Raw genomic sequence first — 17,963 nt, 5'->3', positions numbered from 1 at the left:
GGTTACACCAACATTTCAGGGGGAACAGGACAGGGGGCGTTCACTCTCCCTTGTATACACACAACAAACACCAAACACCAAAAGAGGAAAGATTAAATTACTTTAATGGTGTGAAACAGCAATGGATATATTAGTTGTTTTAATTTTCCTTTTTGGTATTTTGAAGCTCTCAAGGACACTAGGGCTATGTAGTGTCTTCATGTATGCACTCACTGTGCCGTCAACTTCCCCATATTGCGCTCCCCTCTCACTTACGCCCATTTCATTATGGCGACGGGAGTCCGCTTACGTCAACTACGTAACTCGCATTCGTGAATGACACTCTAAGTAAGAGAATAGATCGCGCAGCTAGCCTAAAAGCGCAGCTGGAAACGCAACGATTGAGGCGTTTATCTCATAAATAAGTTGCATACAGATACAAGTAGCGAGGTGAGATTTTGTGAAATGTGTAACGTAGCAACCAACCTGCCGACGAAATTTTCAAGAACGGAGCTTTTTCCGGCGCTCTGTCCTCCCACCACTGCGATCTGCGGCAGGTCCAAGTTGCAGCTTTGGCCAATGGAACTGAAAGCATCTTGGAGTTTATTGATCAGGGGGATCAATTCCTCCATCCCCCGGTTGCCCATGGTTTCTGGCCGTCTCTCAGCGCGCAGGAACGGGCTCTCAGCAGCAGGGCGCTCGGGTTACTCTCAAGTGTTCAATTTCCACCCTTCAAACAATTTCAGTCCAGTCTGTCAAAGACAAATTGTTCATAAAACATTCGGTAACGGTCAGGTGATGCGTATTACGGCGCTTGTATTAAGATTCGTGTAGTGGTCAGAGGCTCAATCATTAGTAAACTCACGAAACAAAACTTCTCTCTATCATCCGGTCAGGCGACATCCGACCTCCACCTGTGACGCCAGTCCCGCCTCCTGTCAACCGCTGTCGTGACATCTGATTGGCTCTCATGAGCACTTCCTGGTGTGTTCATTCTTTTGATTGGTTCAACCTTCGTTTCGTTTCTCAAAAGGCGGAGGAGTTGCTATTGGACAGCAAAAATGTCAATATAGTTTCAATCAAAAGACTGATTTCAATAAATATTTATATATAACCATATATAAATTCACCACCATAGGCACTTCCTTATAACTTATAAAATAAATAAGGTATATAAATAAATTACTTTATAGCCCTATGAGCTATTTTTGTACATATCCAGTTCTTGAGATTCGGTATTTTGATACTAATTTACTACATTGTCAAAATGAGTTTGATTTTTTTTTTTATTTTGAGAATAACATTAAAGAAATATTCAAGGTTCAATTCAAATTAATCAGAATCCAGATCAGAATTAGCTTTATTGCCAAGTTTGCTTACACACACAAGGAAGTTGTCATGGTGAGAGAAGCTTCCAGTGCAAGAGATTGCAACATACATACAAACATAGATATTTAAACATTGATACATATAGTGACATTAAAAAATAAATAAAGTAAAAATAAGATATAACAGATAAATATAAAGAGAAATATACATTAGAGCAATAATGTTATAAGAATATTTTATATACAGATATACAGTTATGTGCAGGTGATGTAATGTATTGAAGAAGAGGTAGGATATGTTAAAGAATATAAATGAAAAATGGATATGAGTATGAATGGATGGATTGAATGTTACATGTGGTTTTATTGACAAAAGGGAAGTATTTGGGTGCAGTTTTAACTGTTCATGACGTGGATGGCTGAGGGGAAAAACTGTTCATGTTCCTGTTCTGGTCCTCAGAGCTCTGTAGCGGCCGGAGGGCAACAGTTTGAAAAGGAAGTGTGCTGGGTGAATGGGTTCAAGAATGATTTTACCAGAACTTTTTGTTACTCTGGATGTGTACAGATCTATTAAGGTGGGTAGGGGAGTCCCAATAATCCTCTTAGCAGGCCGAACTATCTTTGAAGTCTTCTTATGTCTGACTTGGTAGCTGAAACAAACCAGACAGTTATAGATTCAATGACTGGCCACAGACGTCAAAGCAATGGATCTGTAATCATTAAGTCCTGTGATTTTGGGTTTCTTTGGGACAGGGATGATGGTGGAGCCTTTGAAGCAGCATAAGCTCAATCAACACCATTTGTGGCATATTATTGATTACCAGAAAAAATCATTTTGATGTCCCTTTTCATAAAAAAAATGTTACAACGTTACAGTGAGGCACAATGGAAGTGAATGGGGCCAATTTTTGGAGGGTTTAAACAGAAATTTGAAGCTTATAATTTTATAAAAGCACTTGCATTAATTATTCTGTTAAAACATTTTTATTATTTGAGCTGTAAAGTTGTAAAATTGGCTATAACTTTACACAGAAAAGGTTATTATGTGATTTTAACAAGCTAAAATCATGTTATCATGCATATTATTTATATATTATGTCTATACTTTTGAAACAGTATTTTAACGTTCAGAAATTGAAAAACTGTAACCCAGATTTTTTTTTTTTTAAGAAAAGGAGGGACGAGTCGAAAATAATGTAATCAACATGATCCCACAAATGTTGTCGATTGAGCTTAACTTTGATTGAACCTGGAATATTAATTTAATGAGACATTGTCGGAATCTGCATTTTGTAGATATTTGTGGAATCTGAGTATACAAATTCGATCGAATATTTAATGGCAGTCCACTGAATCATGCAATATGAAAGTGATATTCAGGCGCTGATCTGGATTCGGTGCCACGGTGACGCTCGAGTCACTTCCTGTTGTAGTGACACATGGGCCTCGCGATCGATCATCATTGTGTTCAAAATGGCTGCGCCTATACCGGATAGTACACATGGGTGCAAATACAGTATGGGATCAATAAAAGCAGTATCTTCCGCTGCTCCTCTCGCTCTTCGCATTGTAGCAGAGTGTCCTGTGAGCAAAGCGAGAGCATGCAATCTTACCCTTCCCCACTGCACTGTCAATACCCCAGTGTTTATGCCGGTGGGCACTCAGGGGACCCTGAAAGGAATCACTGTGGACCAGCTGGAGGATCTGGACTGTCAGATATGCCTGGGAAACACGTATCACCTGGGTATGAGACCGGTATGTGTGGAGGAATGCTGGACATACGTAAAATTCTTACATGGTTTCATAGGAATTAATAGAGTGAACATGGTTAACTTTTTAATGTGTCCAAACAGGGTGCTGAGTTAATAGAGAAAGCCAATGGGTTGCATGGATTTATGAACTGGAAAAGAAATCTTTTAACGGTAAGTAATGTGTAATTCATAATTATTGGTACTAGATGCTAAAAATCTTGAAGTCAAGTAATTTTTATTTGTATTGTGCTTTTCACAACACACATTGTTTCAAGGCAGCTTTAGTGAAAATGATGCAGTAATGTCTTTAATGATTTAAAGTCCTCATTGAGCAGTTTAAATGGAAAATGTGATTAAAATCATGCCTTAAGAATTATTTGTCTTTAGGCCCCCACAAATAACTGTGGCAAGGAACACAAAACTCTTTAAGATGTTGGTTAATTGAGAAAATAAACCTGGGAGAAACCAGACTCAGCTGGGGGAGCCAGTTCCCCTCTGGCTATTAATATAATCCCAATATTAGATATCTATATGTAATACAAGTCATGGTAGTTGGCCATGGTTTCTAGCTTTTGTGTGTTATAATTAGCAGGCCCAAGCTGGTTTATGTGGTTGATTGGCATGATGACCATCTAGTCAACCTGGTTGGGTGATTCTAATGAAACTTATCAAGAAAATGGCAGTGTTATGTTTATTTCCAAAAAAAACACACACACACATATGTATACACATACATTATTTTATTTATTTATATATATATATATATATGTATGTATGTGTGTGTGTGTGTGTGTGTGTGTGTATTACATGCAGTTGAAGTCAAAAGTTTACATACACTTAGGTTGAAGTCACAATTTAAAGGCAATGCTACCAAATATTAACAAAGTGTATGTAAACTTCTGACCCACTGGGAATTTGATGAAAGAAATAAAAGCTGAAATAAATAATTCTCTCCTTTTATTCTGCCATTTCATATTCTTAAAATGAAGTAGTGATCCGAACTGACCTAAGAATGTGAATGTTTTCTACAATAAAATGTCAGGAACTGTGAAAAACTGAGTTTAAATGTATTTGGCTAAGGTGTATATAAACTTCAACTGTTTGTGTGTGTACAGTATCTCACAAAAGTGAGTACACCCCTCACATTTGTAAATATTTGATTATACCTTTTCATGTGACAACACTGAAGAAATGACACTTTGCTACAATGTAAAGTAGTGGGTGTACAGCTTGTATAACGGTGTAAATTTGCTGTCCCCTCAAAATAACTCAACACACAGCCATTAATGTCTAAACCGCTGGCAACAAAAGTGGGTACACCCCTAAGTGAAAATGTGCCCAATTAGCCATTTTCCTCCCTGGTGTCATGTGACTTGTTAGTGTTACAAGGTCTCAGGTGTGAATGGGGAGCAGGTGTGTTACATTTGGTGTCATCGCTCTCACACTCCCTCAACATGGCACCTCATGGCAAAGAACTCTCTGAGGATCTGAAAAAAGAATTGTTGCTCTACATAAAGATGGCCTAGGCTATAAGAAGATTGCCTAGCTGCAGCACAGTGGCCAAGACCATACAGTGGTTTAACAGGACAGGTTCCACTCAGAACAGGCCTCGCCATGGTTGACCAAAGAAGATGAGTGCACGTGCTCAGCGTCATATTCAGAGGTTGTCTTTGGGAAATAGACGTATAAGAGCTGCCAGCATTGCTGCAGAGGTTGAAGGGGTGGGGGGGTCACGGGACCTGCATCAAATTGGTCTGCGTGGCGGTCGTCCCAGAAGGAAGCCTCTTCTAAAGCTGATGCACAAGAATAGAATCCTTTATTTTATCATTATACACACAGTTTTTTGCATACCGTAATTTCCGGACTATTGAGCGCACCCGAATATAAGCCGCACCCACTGATTTTTAAATAAAATATTATTTTGAACATAAATAAGCCGCACCTGTCTATAAGCCGCAGGTGCCTACCGGTACATTGAAACAAATGAACTTTACTCAGGCTTTAACGAAACACGGCTTGTAACAAAAATAAGTAGGCTTTAACGAAACACGGTGTGGCAGCGGGGCGTGGTCAAGCGCCCGTCCGGAGAGAAAAGCTGTAAGGGCGCTTACACCTTAGCTAAATTATGTCTAACACCGGTGTCTAATTTCAGTAAGCATGGGGAGAGCGGCATAAAAAGGCAGCAGCCACAGAGCTGAGAGAGTGACACACGCCAGTCTAGTGTTGGCGCATAGAGGAATTGAGAAACTTTATAAAATTGATTGTAAACATTGCTGTGGCCATTAAAAGCCTTACCTGGAACGTCAAGTGCCCTGCTGAAAACTGTCACACTGGTGCCCGTGTGACAGTTTTCCCAAGAAGGACACGTGAAGCAGGGCACTTGAAATTAGACACCGGTGTTAGACATAATTTAGCGCAGGTGTAAGCGCCCTTACAGCTTTTCTCTCCGGACGGGCGCTTGACCACGCCCGCTGCCACACACGGCTTGTAATAAAACATTTGCAGTAAACAGTAGCCTACCAAGAAAGTCATTGGTCACTATCTTCCTCGTCCTGTGCACTGAAACCACTGAAGTCATCTCCTTCAGTGTCGGAGTTAAATAGCCTCAGATTTAGTTGTCTTTTTGCACTGAGTCAATTCCTCACGCTGCTGTTTCCAACGTCTTATCATCGACTCATTAAGACCAAGCTCCCGTGCAACAGCCAGATCAATCGTCTTCAACTTGAAAGCAGCATCATATTCGTTTCTCCATGTCTTTGCCATGGTGAGGTTGACAAAATTACTACTATAATCAGAATGATGGGAAGTTTGAGCCGTCGATTTAATCTAAACAGTAAACAAAAAAGTTGTTTTGACCTTAACCCGCTCGGCAATTTCATTGGTCTAATGAAAGCTTCACGCTGCCAAAAAACTGAGCACGTCACAGAATGTTTTTTTATATATATATATATATATATATATATATATATATATATATATATATATAAAACATTTGAAAGCGGGAAAAATCCATATATTAGCCGCGTCATTGTATAAGCCGCGAGGTTCAAAGCGTGGGAAAAAAGTTGCGGCTTATAGTCCGGAAATTACGGTATATACAGTGAAATTTATTAGTTTTCACATATCCCAGCTAAGCTGGGGTCAGAGTGCAGGGTCAGCCATGTTACGGCACCCCTGGAGCAGATAGGGTTAAGGGCCTTGCTCAAGGGCCCAACAGTGGCATCTGGGTGGTGCTGGGGCTTGAACCCCCGACCTTCTGGTAGTCATGGAGGTGTGTTTGGGGTCGTTAACATGCTGGAATACTGCCCTGTGGCCCAGTCTCCGAAGGGAGGGTATCATGCTCTGCTTCAGTATGTCACAGTACATGTTGGCATGACAGATGGTGTCAAGCGTGTGGCGGAAACCAGGTGAGGAGTACAAAGACAAGTGCGTCTTGCTTACAGTCAAGCATGGTGGTGGGAGTGTCGTGGTCTGGGGCTGCATGAGTGCTGCTGGCACTGGGGAGCTACAGTTCATTGAGGGAACCATGAATGCCAACATGTACTGTGACATACTGAAGCAGAGCATGATACCCTCCCTTCGGAGACTGGGCCGCAGGACAGTATTCCAGCATGTTAACGACCCCAAACACACCTCCATGACTACCACTGCCTTGCTAAAGAAGCTGAGGGTGAAGGTGATTGACTGGCCAAGCATGTCTCCAGACCTAAACCCTATTGAGCATCTGTGGGGTATCCTCAAACGGAAGGTGGAGGAGCACAAGGTCTCTAACATCCACCAGCTCCGTGATGTCGTCATGGATGAGTGGAAGAGGACTCCAGTGGCAACTTGAAGCTCTGGTGAACTCCATGCCCAAGAGGGTTAAAGCAGTGCTGGAAAATAATGGTGGCCACACAAAATATTGACACTTTTGGCCCAATTTGGACATTTTCACATAGGGGTGTAATCACTTTTGTTGCCAGCGGTTTAGACATTAATGGCTGTGTGTTGAGTTATTTTGATGGGACAGCAAATTTACACCGTTATACAAGCTGTACACTCACTACTTTACATTGTAGCAAAGTGTCATTTCTTCAGTGTTGTCACATGAAAAGATATAATCAAATATTTACAAAAATGTGTGGGGTGTACTCACTTTTGTGAGATACTGTGTGTGTGTATATATATATATATATATATATATATATATATATAGGCCATTAATTTGGACGTCAATTTGACACATGCCACCTACCTAAACATTGTTGCAGACCAGGTAAAAGATTAAATATATATATTCTGTCTGTACAATTGTACAGAGCGGTTATCTGAGTTACTGTAGCTTTTCTGTCAGCTCGAACCAATCTGGCTGTTCTCCGTTGACCTCTCTCGTCAGCAAGGTGTTTCCATCTGCAGAACTGCCTCACTGGATGTTTTTTGTTTTTGACACCTTTCTGAGTAAATTCTATAGGCTGTTGTGTGTGAAAATCCCAGGGGATCAGCAGTTGCAGAAATACTCAAACCAGCCCGTCATTCTTTGAAGTTTGAACATTGAAATGGGATTTTCGTCCACTACCCCGATTTTGCGTTGCATGTAAACCCCTTTACCAGCGTTCTTAATGACTTATCCAGTGTGTGTAATTTGTTGTGTGCATGCCTCTTCAAAGTTTGACATCAAAAGCAGAGAATAACTCGATTATTTCAAATCTCATGGAAACACCGGTTTCTTGCTGTGGCAGGGTGAAGGGCAGGGCCGGTCCGTGATTCTACACACCCGGCCCCTAATCAGGCTGATCAAGCCGAGAGGGAAAAAGAGAAATGCATGCCGGGCAGCTGCCCGTAACACTCTCTCTGTCGAACCGCCGTCTTCGGTCGCCTTTATCTCTCTTGGCTCTCGTTTTTTTTTTAAATAAACTGATTTTTGGGAGTTATCGGCATTTTAGTGTGCATGTAAATGTGCTGGAAAGTCATGGAAACGAGAAGAACAATCTTGAAATGTCATAGCAAAGTCTTGGAAAAATGCTCTTTGTGAATGTGTAAAGTAAAACTAAAGTAAAGTAAAATGCAAGTGTGATAACATGGTCCATGTAAGCAGTAAGTCCTGCTTACACTCTTTCACTATTAAGTATATTCAATTAAATGTATTCCAAATATTGGAATCTGACATAGAAATGGAAATTTGTAAAAGAAAAATAATTAATTGATCAAATAGTGCCATAACCCTTTAGACTTTGCTTTGTTTTTCCCTGCTCTTGATTCACCAAAATCCTCAAATTCTGTGTTTTATTTTCTAGGACAGCGGAGGATTTCAGATGGTGTCTCTAGTTGAGCTGTCTGTGGTGACTGAGGAGTGGGTCACGTTCCATTCCCCTTATGATGGAAAAGAAATCCTGCTTACACCTGAGCAATCCATTGCCATACAGAACAGCCTGGGTATGAGTGTTGCTGCAGATCATTATCTCTCAACCAGTATAAATCATACAAAAAATGCTAAGTCATGTCTTTATTCCCTCAGTGGATTGTAACTGTTAGGAATATGTGCAGGATCAGATATTATGATGCAACTGGATGATGTGGTGAGCAGTACAGTAAAGGGGCCGCGGGTGGAGGAGGCCATGCACCGCTCTGTGCGCTGGCTTGACCGTTGCATCGCTGCAAATAAGAATCCACATCGACAGAACCTGTTCGCCATTATTCAAGGAGGGCTTGATGCAAATCTGCGCAAGGCCTGCTTAGATGGTGAGTGCTGCATAACATAATGACTGCATGCCATTATTCAACATCAATTTGGCTCTGTTCCAAAACCCAGTAAACTGCCTACCAGGTAGGGATGGGAATCGTAAGGTATTTAATTATTTATTTCAGATTCCTTAACAGTTCCATAACGGTTCTTACTTTTGAGGAAGAAATCTTTGTAAATACCTCAATTTTTTTTTTTTTCTGAATTCCTTGTTTTGCAGTTTAATTCAACTGGTGTCTAACCAAATGAATTCATAAAATTAAAACATTGATCAAATATTTTATTCAGTACAACAGCACTCTTGCTTGTGAGATATTGCTTTAACATTATTATTTTACATTTATTTTATTGTGATTTCTACATTTTAGTGAATATTACATTTTTACTCTTCAATTAACATTTGTCACAAGTTGAATCAAACTTATTTTGACAGTCTTTGCTATGGAGCTAAATTTATGACTAAAGTCTTTGAAGCTTAAAAGCATGGTGAATTGCTCTAATGGAAAACATAAATGCATTGTATTTACAGTGCTTGATTTTTGGGAGGTAGAAATTTAACATGGCTGTATTTATAAGCATTGAATATTTAATTTGGAAACATCTCACAATTCATTTCATTATAAAAAAATAAATATTCACCTTCCAAAGTTATTTTTTGAAATATTCAGTTAATTTGAAAATACCATCTAGATTTCAGTTAGATTTAGTTCTCTTTCGCTAACAATATATATATATATATATATATATATATATATATATATATATATATAACTAGTTATTAAATGTTCCTTATTCTCTGATAAAGTGTGAAAATGCAAGAAAGATACATTGAAGTTGCACTTATGACTTTAAATTGGTTAAAATCCCTCGTTAATTTACAAAGATTTTACTTTACTACTTTGATGCTTTTTGGGAAACGTGCCGAAGAGATTTAGTGCTACTTTAGTGATACTAATGTTCTACTTAGGCTTTCTGGAAACCCAGCCATGGACAAATAAGTGAAATGAGACCAATACGTTTCCAATTCGGGACTGGTCACCCTTACGTAATGCCTACCTACACAGCTATCCGCTCTTCAAACATCTGAGTTATGTAGTAACCTGAACAATGTATCGGCAAGCTTTTTATAAACATTTTTAAAAGCCAATGCATCCCACATACTGGTCTGTGCTTCAGTACAACATAAATGCATCCGCTCCACGTGGTGCAGTGGATCGCGCTGTGTGCAGCTTCACCACACCTTTTGATAGAGATTTTAATGCGAGAGATAATACATAGTTGCATTAAAAGTTGAGCAGTGATGGATAATTATTCTGTTGCACGGCACTGAGGAACTGATGATGACGTGGGTTGACCAATCAGTGGAAAGGTGTGTTTCGTGCCCATCCACAAGTGCAAATAAAATAATTTATGTATCTTTTTTCTACCCATGAACAGTTTTGAAAAGCAAACTATCAAAACATACACTGCTGTTCTCTCTACCTCTAGAAATACAATGCATTTATTTTTTTCGATTAGAGCAATTCACCATGCTTTTACGCTTCAAAGACTTTAGTCATGAATTTTGCTCCATTCTTTTCAGTTTGTGTGTTTTTTTTTTTTGTTTTTTTTTTAAGGCAGCTTCACACCTCCTGGATATGCAGTTGTTTAAATGATCCAGTGTTATTATTAAAGGGCAAAATTCTTTGATTTATTTATATAAACATAGTTTGCCGGCACTACGTGTTTCACAGTGAATAAGTGCCTTGTTCTGTCATATATTACAATATGCACAATGTGTGTGATGCGCTTAATGTGGTGATTGTAGCCAGGGCTGCAACTGGCCAAGTTGATGCCCTACGCAGAGCTCTGCGATCATCAGATGAGGTGCGATGCGTGGTGCGAGAGCATGGTGCAAGCTCGAGGTGATCATTTGTGTTCCGTGACTGCTTTCGGGTCCTTGAATAATGTATAACGTGAGAGTAAGGGCAGCCGTGGGGTTTCTGGTGCCTCCCTAGGGTAACATGGTGCCCCCTAGGGAGTTGGTGCCCTACGCAGACTGTGTAATATGTGCATAGGTAGTGCCAGTACTGATTTTGGCATATGAGCTGGTTCACAGATTCACTGTAAAGCATTCAGCACATGCAGACTGAATACTTTTTTATTAAATTGCATCCTTTTTTTGGTTTAATAGTCACACTAGAACCTATTACGATTTTAATTACATTAATTGTGAATAAATGTTTTCACAAATGTCAAATTCACATGTGAGCATTTGACAGCAGTTATGTGTCAGTTTAGACTGAGTGCGGGTATCGAATTAAGTCAGTGCTCGGTACTACTGATACCAGTGTTTATGTAGTATCGTGACATAATTTTTTTTATTATTGACATAGTACCAAATTGCTGCTACATTTGACGTCCCTATGGCAATAAAGGTGCTTTAAAAATAATAAAATAAAATAAAAAATAATAAATGTATGGAAAGGTATTGAAAAAATTTCCTACTTCCTGAAAGATATCACTGAAAAAAGTGGAATGAGATATCTTGCCTACCTCTGTAACCGCACCAGACCGCAAACCAAAATGTGTCCGTAGGCTCTGATGCTTTCTGCCTGTCAATCCTTTTGTGCATTCTCAGTGTTGCTGTGTAGCGAATTATTGAGGCTTTATGACATATTCTGATTTATAATTTGTCAGTTGAGTGCACTATTTCACTAATGTTGTTTTTGACAACTGTGGGAACATGCTTTGTGTCGGTTTCAACGGTATCTGTACTGTGTTTTGGAAAGAGGGTTCGTGGCTAAATCAACAGCTCAGTGTTGTGGAAGTTAGAATGTTAAAATGGCTGTAAGTGATTTTAGCCATAGGCTTATGTAAGAATGTGGCATATTTACATATGACTGAATGTTCTACTTCTGGAGCACTGGAAGCATTCAAATTAATTGCCCTACATTTGCCACCATATTAGCATTTTTCTTGTATGTTTCTTCATTCAGAAATGACAAAGCGTGATGTACCTGGTTTTGCCATTGGTGGTTTGAGTGGGGGAGAGGAGAAGGATGACTTCTGGAAGATGGTGACTCTAAGCACAGACCACCTCCCCAGAGAAAAACCCCGCTACCTCATGGGAGTTGGGTAAGTTTCACCACTTCCCTTTAAACTGCGATTACCAATGTTTTCTCTACGCTGTGAGTATGGCCAGCCATGCACTTATGATTTAGACAAAAACCTTCTGCTTAGGACTCAAATGTGAGTTTTAAAAAGATAAAAATAATTAATTTAATTAAAATATTCTCATTATTTGCTAAAGTGCAGATAAGCAAAATATGTGCCCTGATGGGCAGGAGAAGAGACATAATAGGTTCTATAGTATTGAAATATGCCTGATCATCCAAACAAAAATTAGGAAATCATCAAAGCCAATCTGTAAGACCAATGCATGAGACCATAACTATTACAATTTGCATTAAATCATTTTGATTTGTTCTCAAATTGAAAAATCGAATGTGTCCCAGATGTTGACAGATAAAAAAAACGTGAGCCTGATCTCATGAAAACAACATGGCTGTAGCAACGTTTTTGCAAAATGATATTATGTGAAATTATGAAATTTCCTCTGATTAAAGTGAGTACATTTTCTGCCAAATGTTTTTTTTTTTTTTTTTTTTTAAGACTAATGCTCTTATCAAGATCTACAGCAACAAAACCTACCTCCTTACCCTTAACCTAAACCTAACTGGTAGTGACATAAAAACAAATGTGAGATGATAAACACAATTGCTGAAGCAACCATGTCATTTTGTGGTGCTTCTATGACACTTTCAACTCATGTGTAAATGAATAATGCCTGAACAAGCTTAAATATAGTTGGTCATGTAATGCAAACATTCAAATGTATCACCTAAGAAGTCATGCACTTATAGTAAAATTGTTTCGATGACATATGATAGCATTGTGTGAGGAACAGAGAGAAAAGTTAGTGTTTATGAACTGATAATCTGCTGTTTTACTAGTAATAATTGTTGTTGTAGCGCCTCTAGTGTTCATTTCACCAGGAAACTGCAGCGATATGTACAACAAGCATAAACATAGTAACGTGATTATATGAGACCAGGTTGTTAATTGTATTTCATCAAATATCAACCCAAGTGGCATCTGCAAACAAATTATGCTTGGGTTTTTCTTAGAACTAACTTCCCTTTTCTGAGCCATTTATAACTGCAGTAACCACAGGTGTAGTTCATCACATTTACTAGGAGCATGTGCGTCCAAATAAATGTTGTTGTGCCAAAATGTGATAAATAGCCTTAAAAAAGAAATGAACTGTTCTGCATTAAATGTTTTTATAGGATGTCTTTGTAAAGAGTAGTGAACAATGCATGAGTCAGTACATACAGGGGGTGTTTCTGCTCAGATGGATGAAGGGTCTGTCCAATATACACAGATGACAAAATATTATGACCACCTGTGTAATATGCTGTTGGTCCTCCTAGTGCCACCAAAACAGCTCTGACCCGCCGAGGCATGGACTCTACAAGACCCCTGAAGGTGTCCTGTTGTTTCTGGCACCAAGACATTAGCATCAGATCCTTAAATTCCTGTAAGGTGTGTGGTGGATCCACCGTGGATCAGACTTGTTGATCCCACAGATGCTCTATCGGATTGAGATCTGGGGAATTCTGAGGCCAGGGCAACACCTTGAACTGTTCCTCAAATCATTCCCGAAAAATGTGTAGAGTGTGACAGGGTGCATTATCCTGCTGAAAGAGACCACTGCCATCAGGGAACATTGCCCAGAACATCACACTCCCTCCACCAGCTTGTCATCTTCCCACAGTGCGTTCTGGTGCTATAACTTCACCAGGTAAACATTACACACGTACACACGGCCATCCACGTGATGTAAAAGAAACTGGACTCATCGGACCAGGCGGCCTTCTTCCATTGCTCCAAGGTCCAGTCCCGATGCTTGTTTGCCATTTGTAGGCACGTTCGAATGTGGAAGGAGGTAATCATGGGCGCTCTGACCGGTCTGCAGCTATGCAGTCCCATATGTACCAGGTTGCGATGCATTGTGTGATATGACACATTCCTCCTGAAACCATCATTATAATTTTCTGTGACTTGTGCCACAGACCTTCTGTCGGTTCGGAACAGATGGGAGAGCCTTTGTGCCCTCACACATCGATGAGACTTGGGCACCCAACACCCGGTTGCCAGTTTGTGGTTTGTCCCTCCTCGTACCCCTGTCGGTAGGTGCTCGCCACTACTGACCGGGAGCACCCCACAAGCCTTGCCATTTCAGAGATGCTCTGACCCAGTCATCTTGCCATAACAATTTGGCCCTGGTCAAAGTCGCTCAGGTCTTCTGTCCATTTCTCCTGCATTCAACACATTGACTATGATAACTGATTGTTCGCTTACCATCTAATCTACCCATGCCTTGACATGTTATTCGCTTAATTTGTGAGTGTAAAGAATTAATGGTAACATTGGCTTGTACATGTTTAATTGGTCATTTTTTGTTGTTGTTGTCAATATTTGTTTTTGATTGTCTCTTTGTGTGTTTAGCTATGCGCTAGACCTGGTGGTCTGTGTTGCCTTGGGCTGTGATATGTTTGACTGTGTTTTCCCAACTCGAACAGCTGTAAGTAATGGATTTCTCTTGACATCCCTCTCTATTTAAAATGCTTTTGGAGCTGTTGTTCCTGTTTTCTAAAAATTTGGATTGAATCAGAAGTCCTTCCACAATCCTAAAAAGCACATTATAAGCAATTCTGTTTTAGACAGATTTAGCACAGTTTTGGCCTGTCAAGAGACTACTAAAACGTATTTTTTTCAATTACTGTCCTTGAATAACTCCAGATAGAAGCTTCTTGCTGTAATCTCATCAATATTTTGTTACTTTTCATGAGGCTATATCTGATGTACATTTTGGGCTGTTTCAGAGATTTGGCTCAGCATTGGTTCCCTGGGGATCTCTGCAGCTCAAACAGAAACAGTATGCTAAAGACTTCCAGCCGATTGATCCAGACTGCCATTGTCCCACCTGCAGGAGGTACAGAATCTGTCTGTAAATTCAGTGGCTAAACTGTTGATTCAACATTAGGCTTGGGAATCAAGAACCAATACATATTCTAATATCATGACATTCAAAATAATACAAAGACAGTAAATAGACTACACATCTTTCTGTTGCATTGTCCAAATGGTTGCACAGAAATAGAAAAATACATCATGACAGAATTTAGTCTTGATTTACTAATGTATCACTTCCTTTTTACCGATCATTTATGACGGAATGATCGAGAACAAGTTTATTGAAAAAGTATAAAAAAAAGTTACCAGAAAAGTATTGTTTTTAATTTGTTTAGTGATTTATTTTTTAGTATATAGCAGGGCTGAAACGATTAGTCAACGTTATCGACAACGTCGACTATAAAATTGTCTGCAAAAAATTTAATTGTCATAGTCGTTCGATCTCATATAACATAACATGAGATCACATTAAACTATAATGATGATGCACAAGAGCAGCACTGCAGTTCACTCAAGACTGTGGAGAGGAAGAATTACACAGCTCACAGTCCAGATGCACTCTAAACTTTACAAACAGCTTCAGGTGATATAGATCACAAAGTATTGGGGAATTATACAAAAATACCAAATAAGTAAATACAGAAGTACTCTTGTTGTGGAATAAATGGAGTCAGAGCTCTTTAAAGGAAACACCCCGGCGTTACATCTTAAATACAGTTATATTTAATGCGTTTCAGCTTTATTAAAGTTCAAATTATACGGAAGCAGATCATTTAAATGACTTCAAACTCTAAAACTGGCATTTCTCTGTGCGGTCAGCACCTCTTCTATGAGTTGCACATAGTATCCTGATCTGAGGGGGGGAGATTGAAACTGCATCCGGCTGATACACACTCTGTCACGGGGACGCTCATCCCTCGAGCATGCATGCTTAATGCAGATAGATTATAACACGATGTCTCACAACTTATTAAATCATAATATATGCGTCACTGTGGATTTCTTATCGTGAAGAAAATTGGCAATACGCAGCTTTATTAATAAGAGAGAGTTTGTTTTTTATGAGTTTAAGATGGATTGAAGTGAACAGAAAGGTGAGAGAGGAAGTCTTCGCCCCATTATACATTTCAACAAAATATGTTTGATTTTAAAAATATCTTAATTTTCTTTTTAAAACAATGTACATTTACTTGAGAATGTTAAATATAATATAAAAAATACAAATATTTTAAAATATCTAAAAATCCTTTAGAAAAAGACACATTCACCTGAGAAGCAGCATATAAGATATGTACACTTGCATTTAGAGAATAGATTTTGTCTTAACTGCCCTCGCAGAAGTATAACCAAGTGAAAATACACATATATTTAAGATACATTCTCTTAAAGCAAGTCTACATATCTTACATGTTGCTTCTCAATTAAATGGATCTTGTTTTAAGGATTTATAGACCATTTTAAATGGAAAACAAGACAAAAACACTTGATAACAACTTGATAATTCTTTACTGAATTAAACTTAATACAAATATTTTTCCCCTTTATTCAGTGAATGTCATTTAGAGGTATTTTAAAAGATGATTTTGTACTCTTTATTGTTAGTAAGCATGTTTAATACAACATTTTAAGTCAGGACACAACCTGAATAATCGGTTAAGAGCTAATGATTAATCCATGCAATAATCACCAATTAGTCAAGTAATCGTTAGATTAAACGATTATCAAAAGAATCGTTAGTTGCAGCCCTAGTATATAGTTAGGATCAATTACGCTATCAAAATTGAAAAAAAAGTTAAATAATAATAATTTTGGAACCAGAGTTGTTGGATTTGGAATTAAAAGCAGAATCATTAAATTGCTTCTGATTCCCATCCCTATAAATAAATAAATTTACTGTTCTTGATCATTTTGACATGACGAAAAATTACTTGCGTTCAGTGAATATGTTAAGAATCCCTTCCGAATCCCATGAATATTCAAATTGCTGCTTGTAAAGGGATTAATGGAAAGGAGGCGGGAACCGGCTTGACATTATAAATAATAGTTTAATAATAACCTCAACCAAAATGACACAAACCCAGACGGGTAGCTGCCCTTAAATCTCTCTCTCTCTGTTGCGCTGTCATCTCCAGTCAGTCTTTATCCCTCTCGGAGGCTTAATTATCCTAATTAGGGGCTGGGTGTGTAGCATCATGACCCGGCCCCGCCCTTCGCCCTCCGCCCTGCCACACTGCTATTGCACTCTTTTATATGCTTAACGTTATTTGCCAAATAACTAAATATTCTTGCTTCAACTTTCCTATTAATACATTATAGCCCCCTAAACCTAGCCCCAAACCTTACCCTTTACATAAACCTACCCCTAAAAGCAGTGATTGGTCAATAGGAGAATGTTCCAGAACCAGCAGAGTATGTTTATCCAGAAATGTGTCCTATTTGATCCTGTGACGTATACGTCCTGTGACGTATGGAGTGGTGGTGGCGTAGTGGTTAAAGCACAGGGATGTTAATCAGAAGGTCACAGGTTCTAACCCCACGGCCACCACCATTGTGTCCTTGAGCAAGGCACTTAACTCCAGGTTGTTCCGGGTTGATTGTCCCTGTAATAATTGCACTGTAAGTCCCTTTGGATAAAAGCATCTGCCAAATGCATAAATGTAAATGTGAATGTATTACTAATGGAATCTCTGCCTCCAAGATTTAATTTATTTTTCCCCCCTTAAAAATAACAGGCACAGTCGGGCTTACCTCCACGCCCTGTTCAAGAGCGACACTGCAGCCATGCATCACATTACCATCCATAACATCTCCTACCAGGTAATTATCGACCAGGGTAACCTGTTTACTTCATGTTGTTTACATTATTATTGTTGTATTTGTTATCGCTTCATTTTAATGCTATCCACACTGTATCTTTCTTTAGCTCACGCTTATGCGTTCTGTGCATCAGAGCATCATAGAGAAGAAGTTTCCTGAGTTTGTGAAAGCTTTCATGAAGAGGTTGTTCCCATCGAGTGAACAGTATCCCAGCTGGGCTGTAGAGGCGCTACAGTCCGTAAACATCACTGTCAACTAAGTGGCTTCCATCAGGAAGGATTTGCAGTTTTTCTTGCCTTTTTTTTTTTTTATACAGGATTTATTGTTTGGTCTTTTTTAAACAGTTTT

The 17,963-nt window shown here is 39.0% G+C and overlaps 2 protein-coding genes across 11 annotated transcripts in view; one reads left to right on the top strand and one right to left on the bottom strand.

Moving 5' to 3' along the window:
• LOC127653151 (dynamin-2-like) overlaps positions 1 to 881 on the bottom strand; it is a 72,518-nt gene extending 71,637 nt beyond the window's left edge. For all 10 annotated transcript variants that reach the window (XM_052139707.1, XM_052139705.1, XM_052139703.1 and 7 more), the window contains exon 1: positions 466 to 881. In XM_052139707.1, the coding sequence (XP_051995667.1) occupies positions 466 to 626 (161 nt within the window). In that variant the 5' untranslated portion in view covers positions 627 to 881. The remainder of the gene's footprint in view (positions 1 to 465) is intronic.
• Positions 882 to 2,782: 1,901 nt separating this feature from the next.
• LOC127653152 (queuine tRNA-ribosyltransferase catalytic subunit 1) lies at positions 2,783 to 17,963 on the top strand. Its single transcript, XM_052139715.1, has 9 exons — positions 2,783 to 3,062; positions 3,161 to 3,229; positions 8,332 to 8,470; positions 8,582 to 8,776; positions 11,756 to 11,894; positions 14,331 to 14,406; positions 14,708 to 14,817; positions 17,531 to 17,615; positions 17,722 to 17,963. Exons 1-9 carry the CDS (start codon positions 2,826 to 2,828, stop codon positions 17,872 to 17,874), a joined length of 1,203 nt encoding a protein of 400 aa, XP_051995675.1. The 5' UTR covers positions 2,783 to 2,825; the 3' UTR covers positions 17,875 to 17,963.

This window comes from Xyrauchen texanus, chromosome 12 (genome assembly GCF_025860055.1).
Source record: "Xyrauchen texanus isolate HMW12.3.18 chromosome 12, RBS_HiC_50CHRs, whole genome shotgun sequence".
NCBI lineage: Eukaryota > Metazoa > Chordata > Actinopteri > Cypriniformes > Catostomidae > Xyrauchen > Xyrauchen texanus.
The sequence above is the reverse complement of the archived record's forward strand: the minus strand, read 5'-3'. Positions and strand labels throughout refer to the sequence as shown.

Bases quoted from the DNA above. Each gene is read 5' to 3' on its own strand.
- LOC127653152 (XM_052139715.1), top strand. From the start codon at position 2,826: ATGGGATCAATAAAAGCAGTATCTTCCGCTGCTCCTCTCGCTCTTCGC. The intron at 8,471-8,581 runs GTATGAGTGTTG...GAATATGTGCAG, and splicing joins TGCCATACAGAACAGCCTGG to GATCAGATATTATGATGCAA. The intron at 11,895-14,330 runs GTAAGTTTCACC...TTGTGTGTTTAG, and splicing joins CGCTACCTCATGGGAGTTGG to CTATGCGCTAGACCTGGTGG.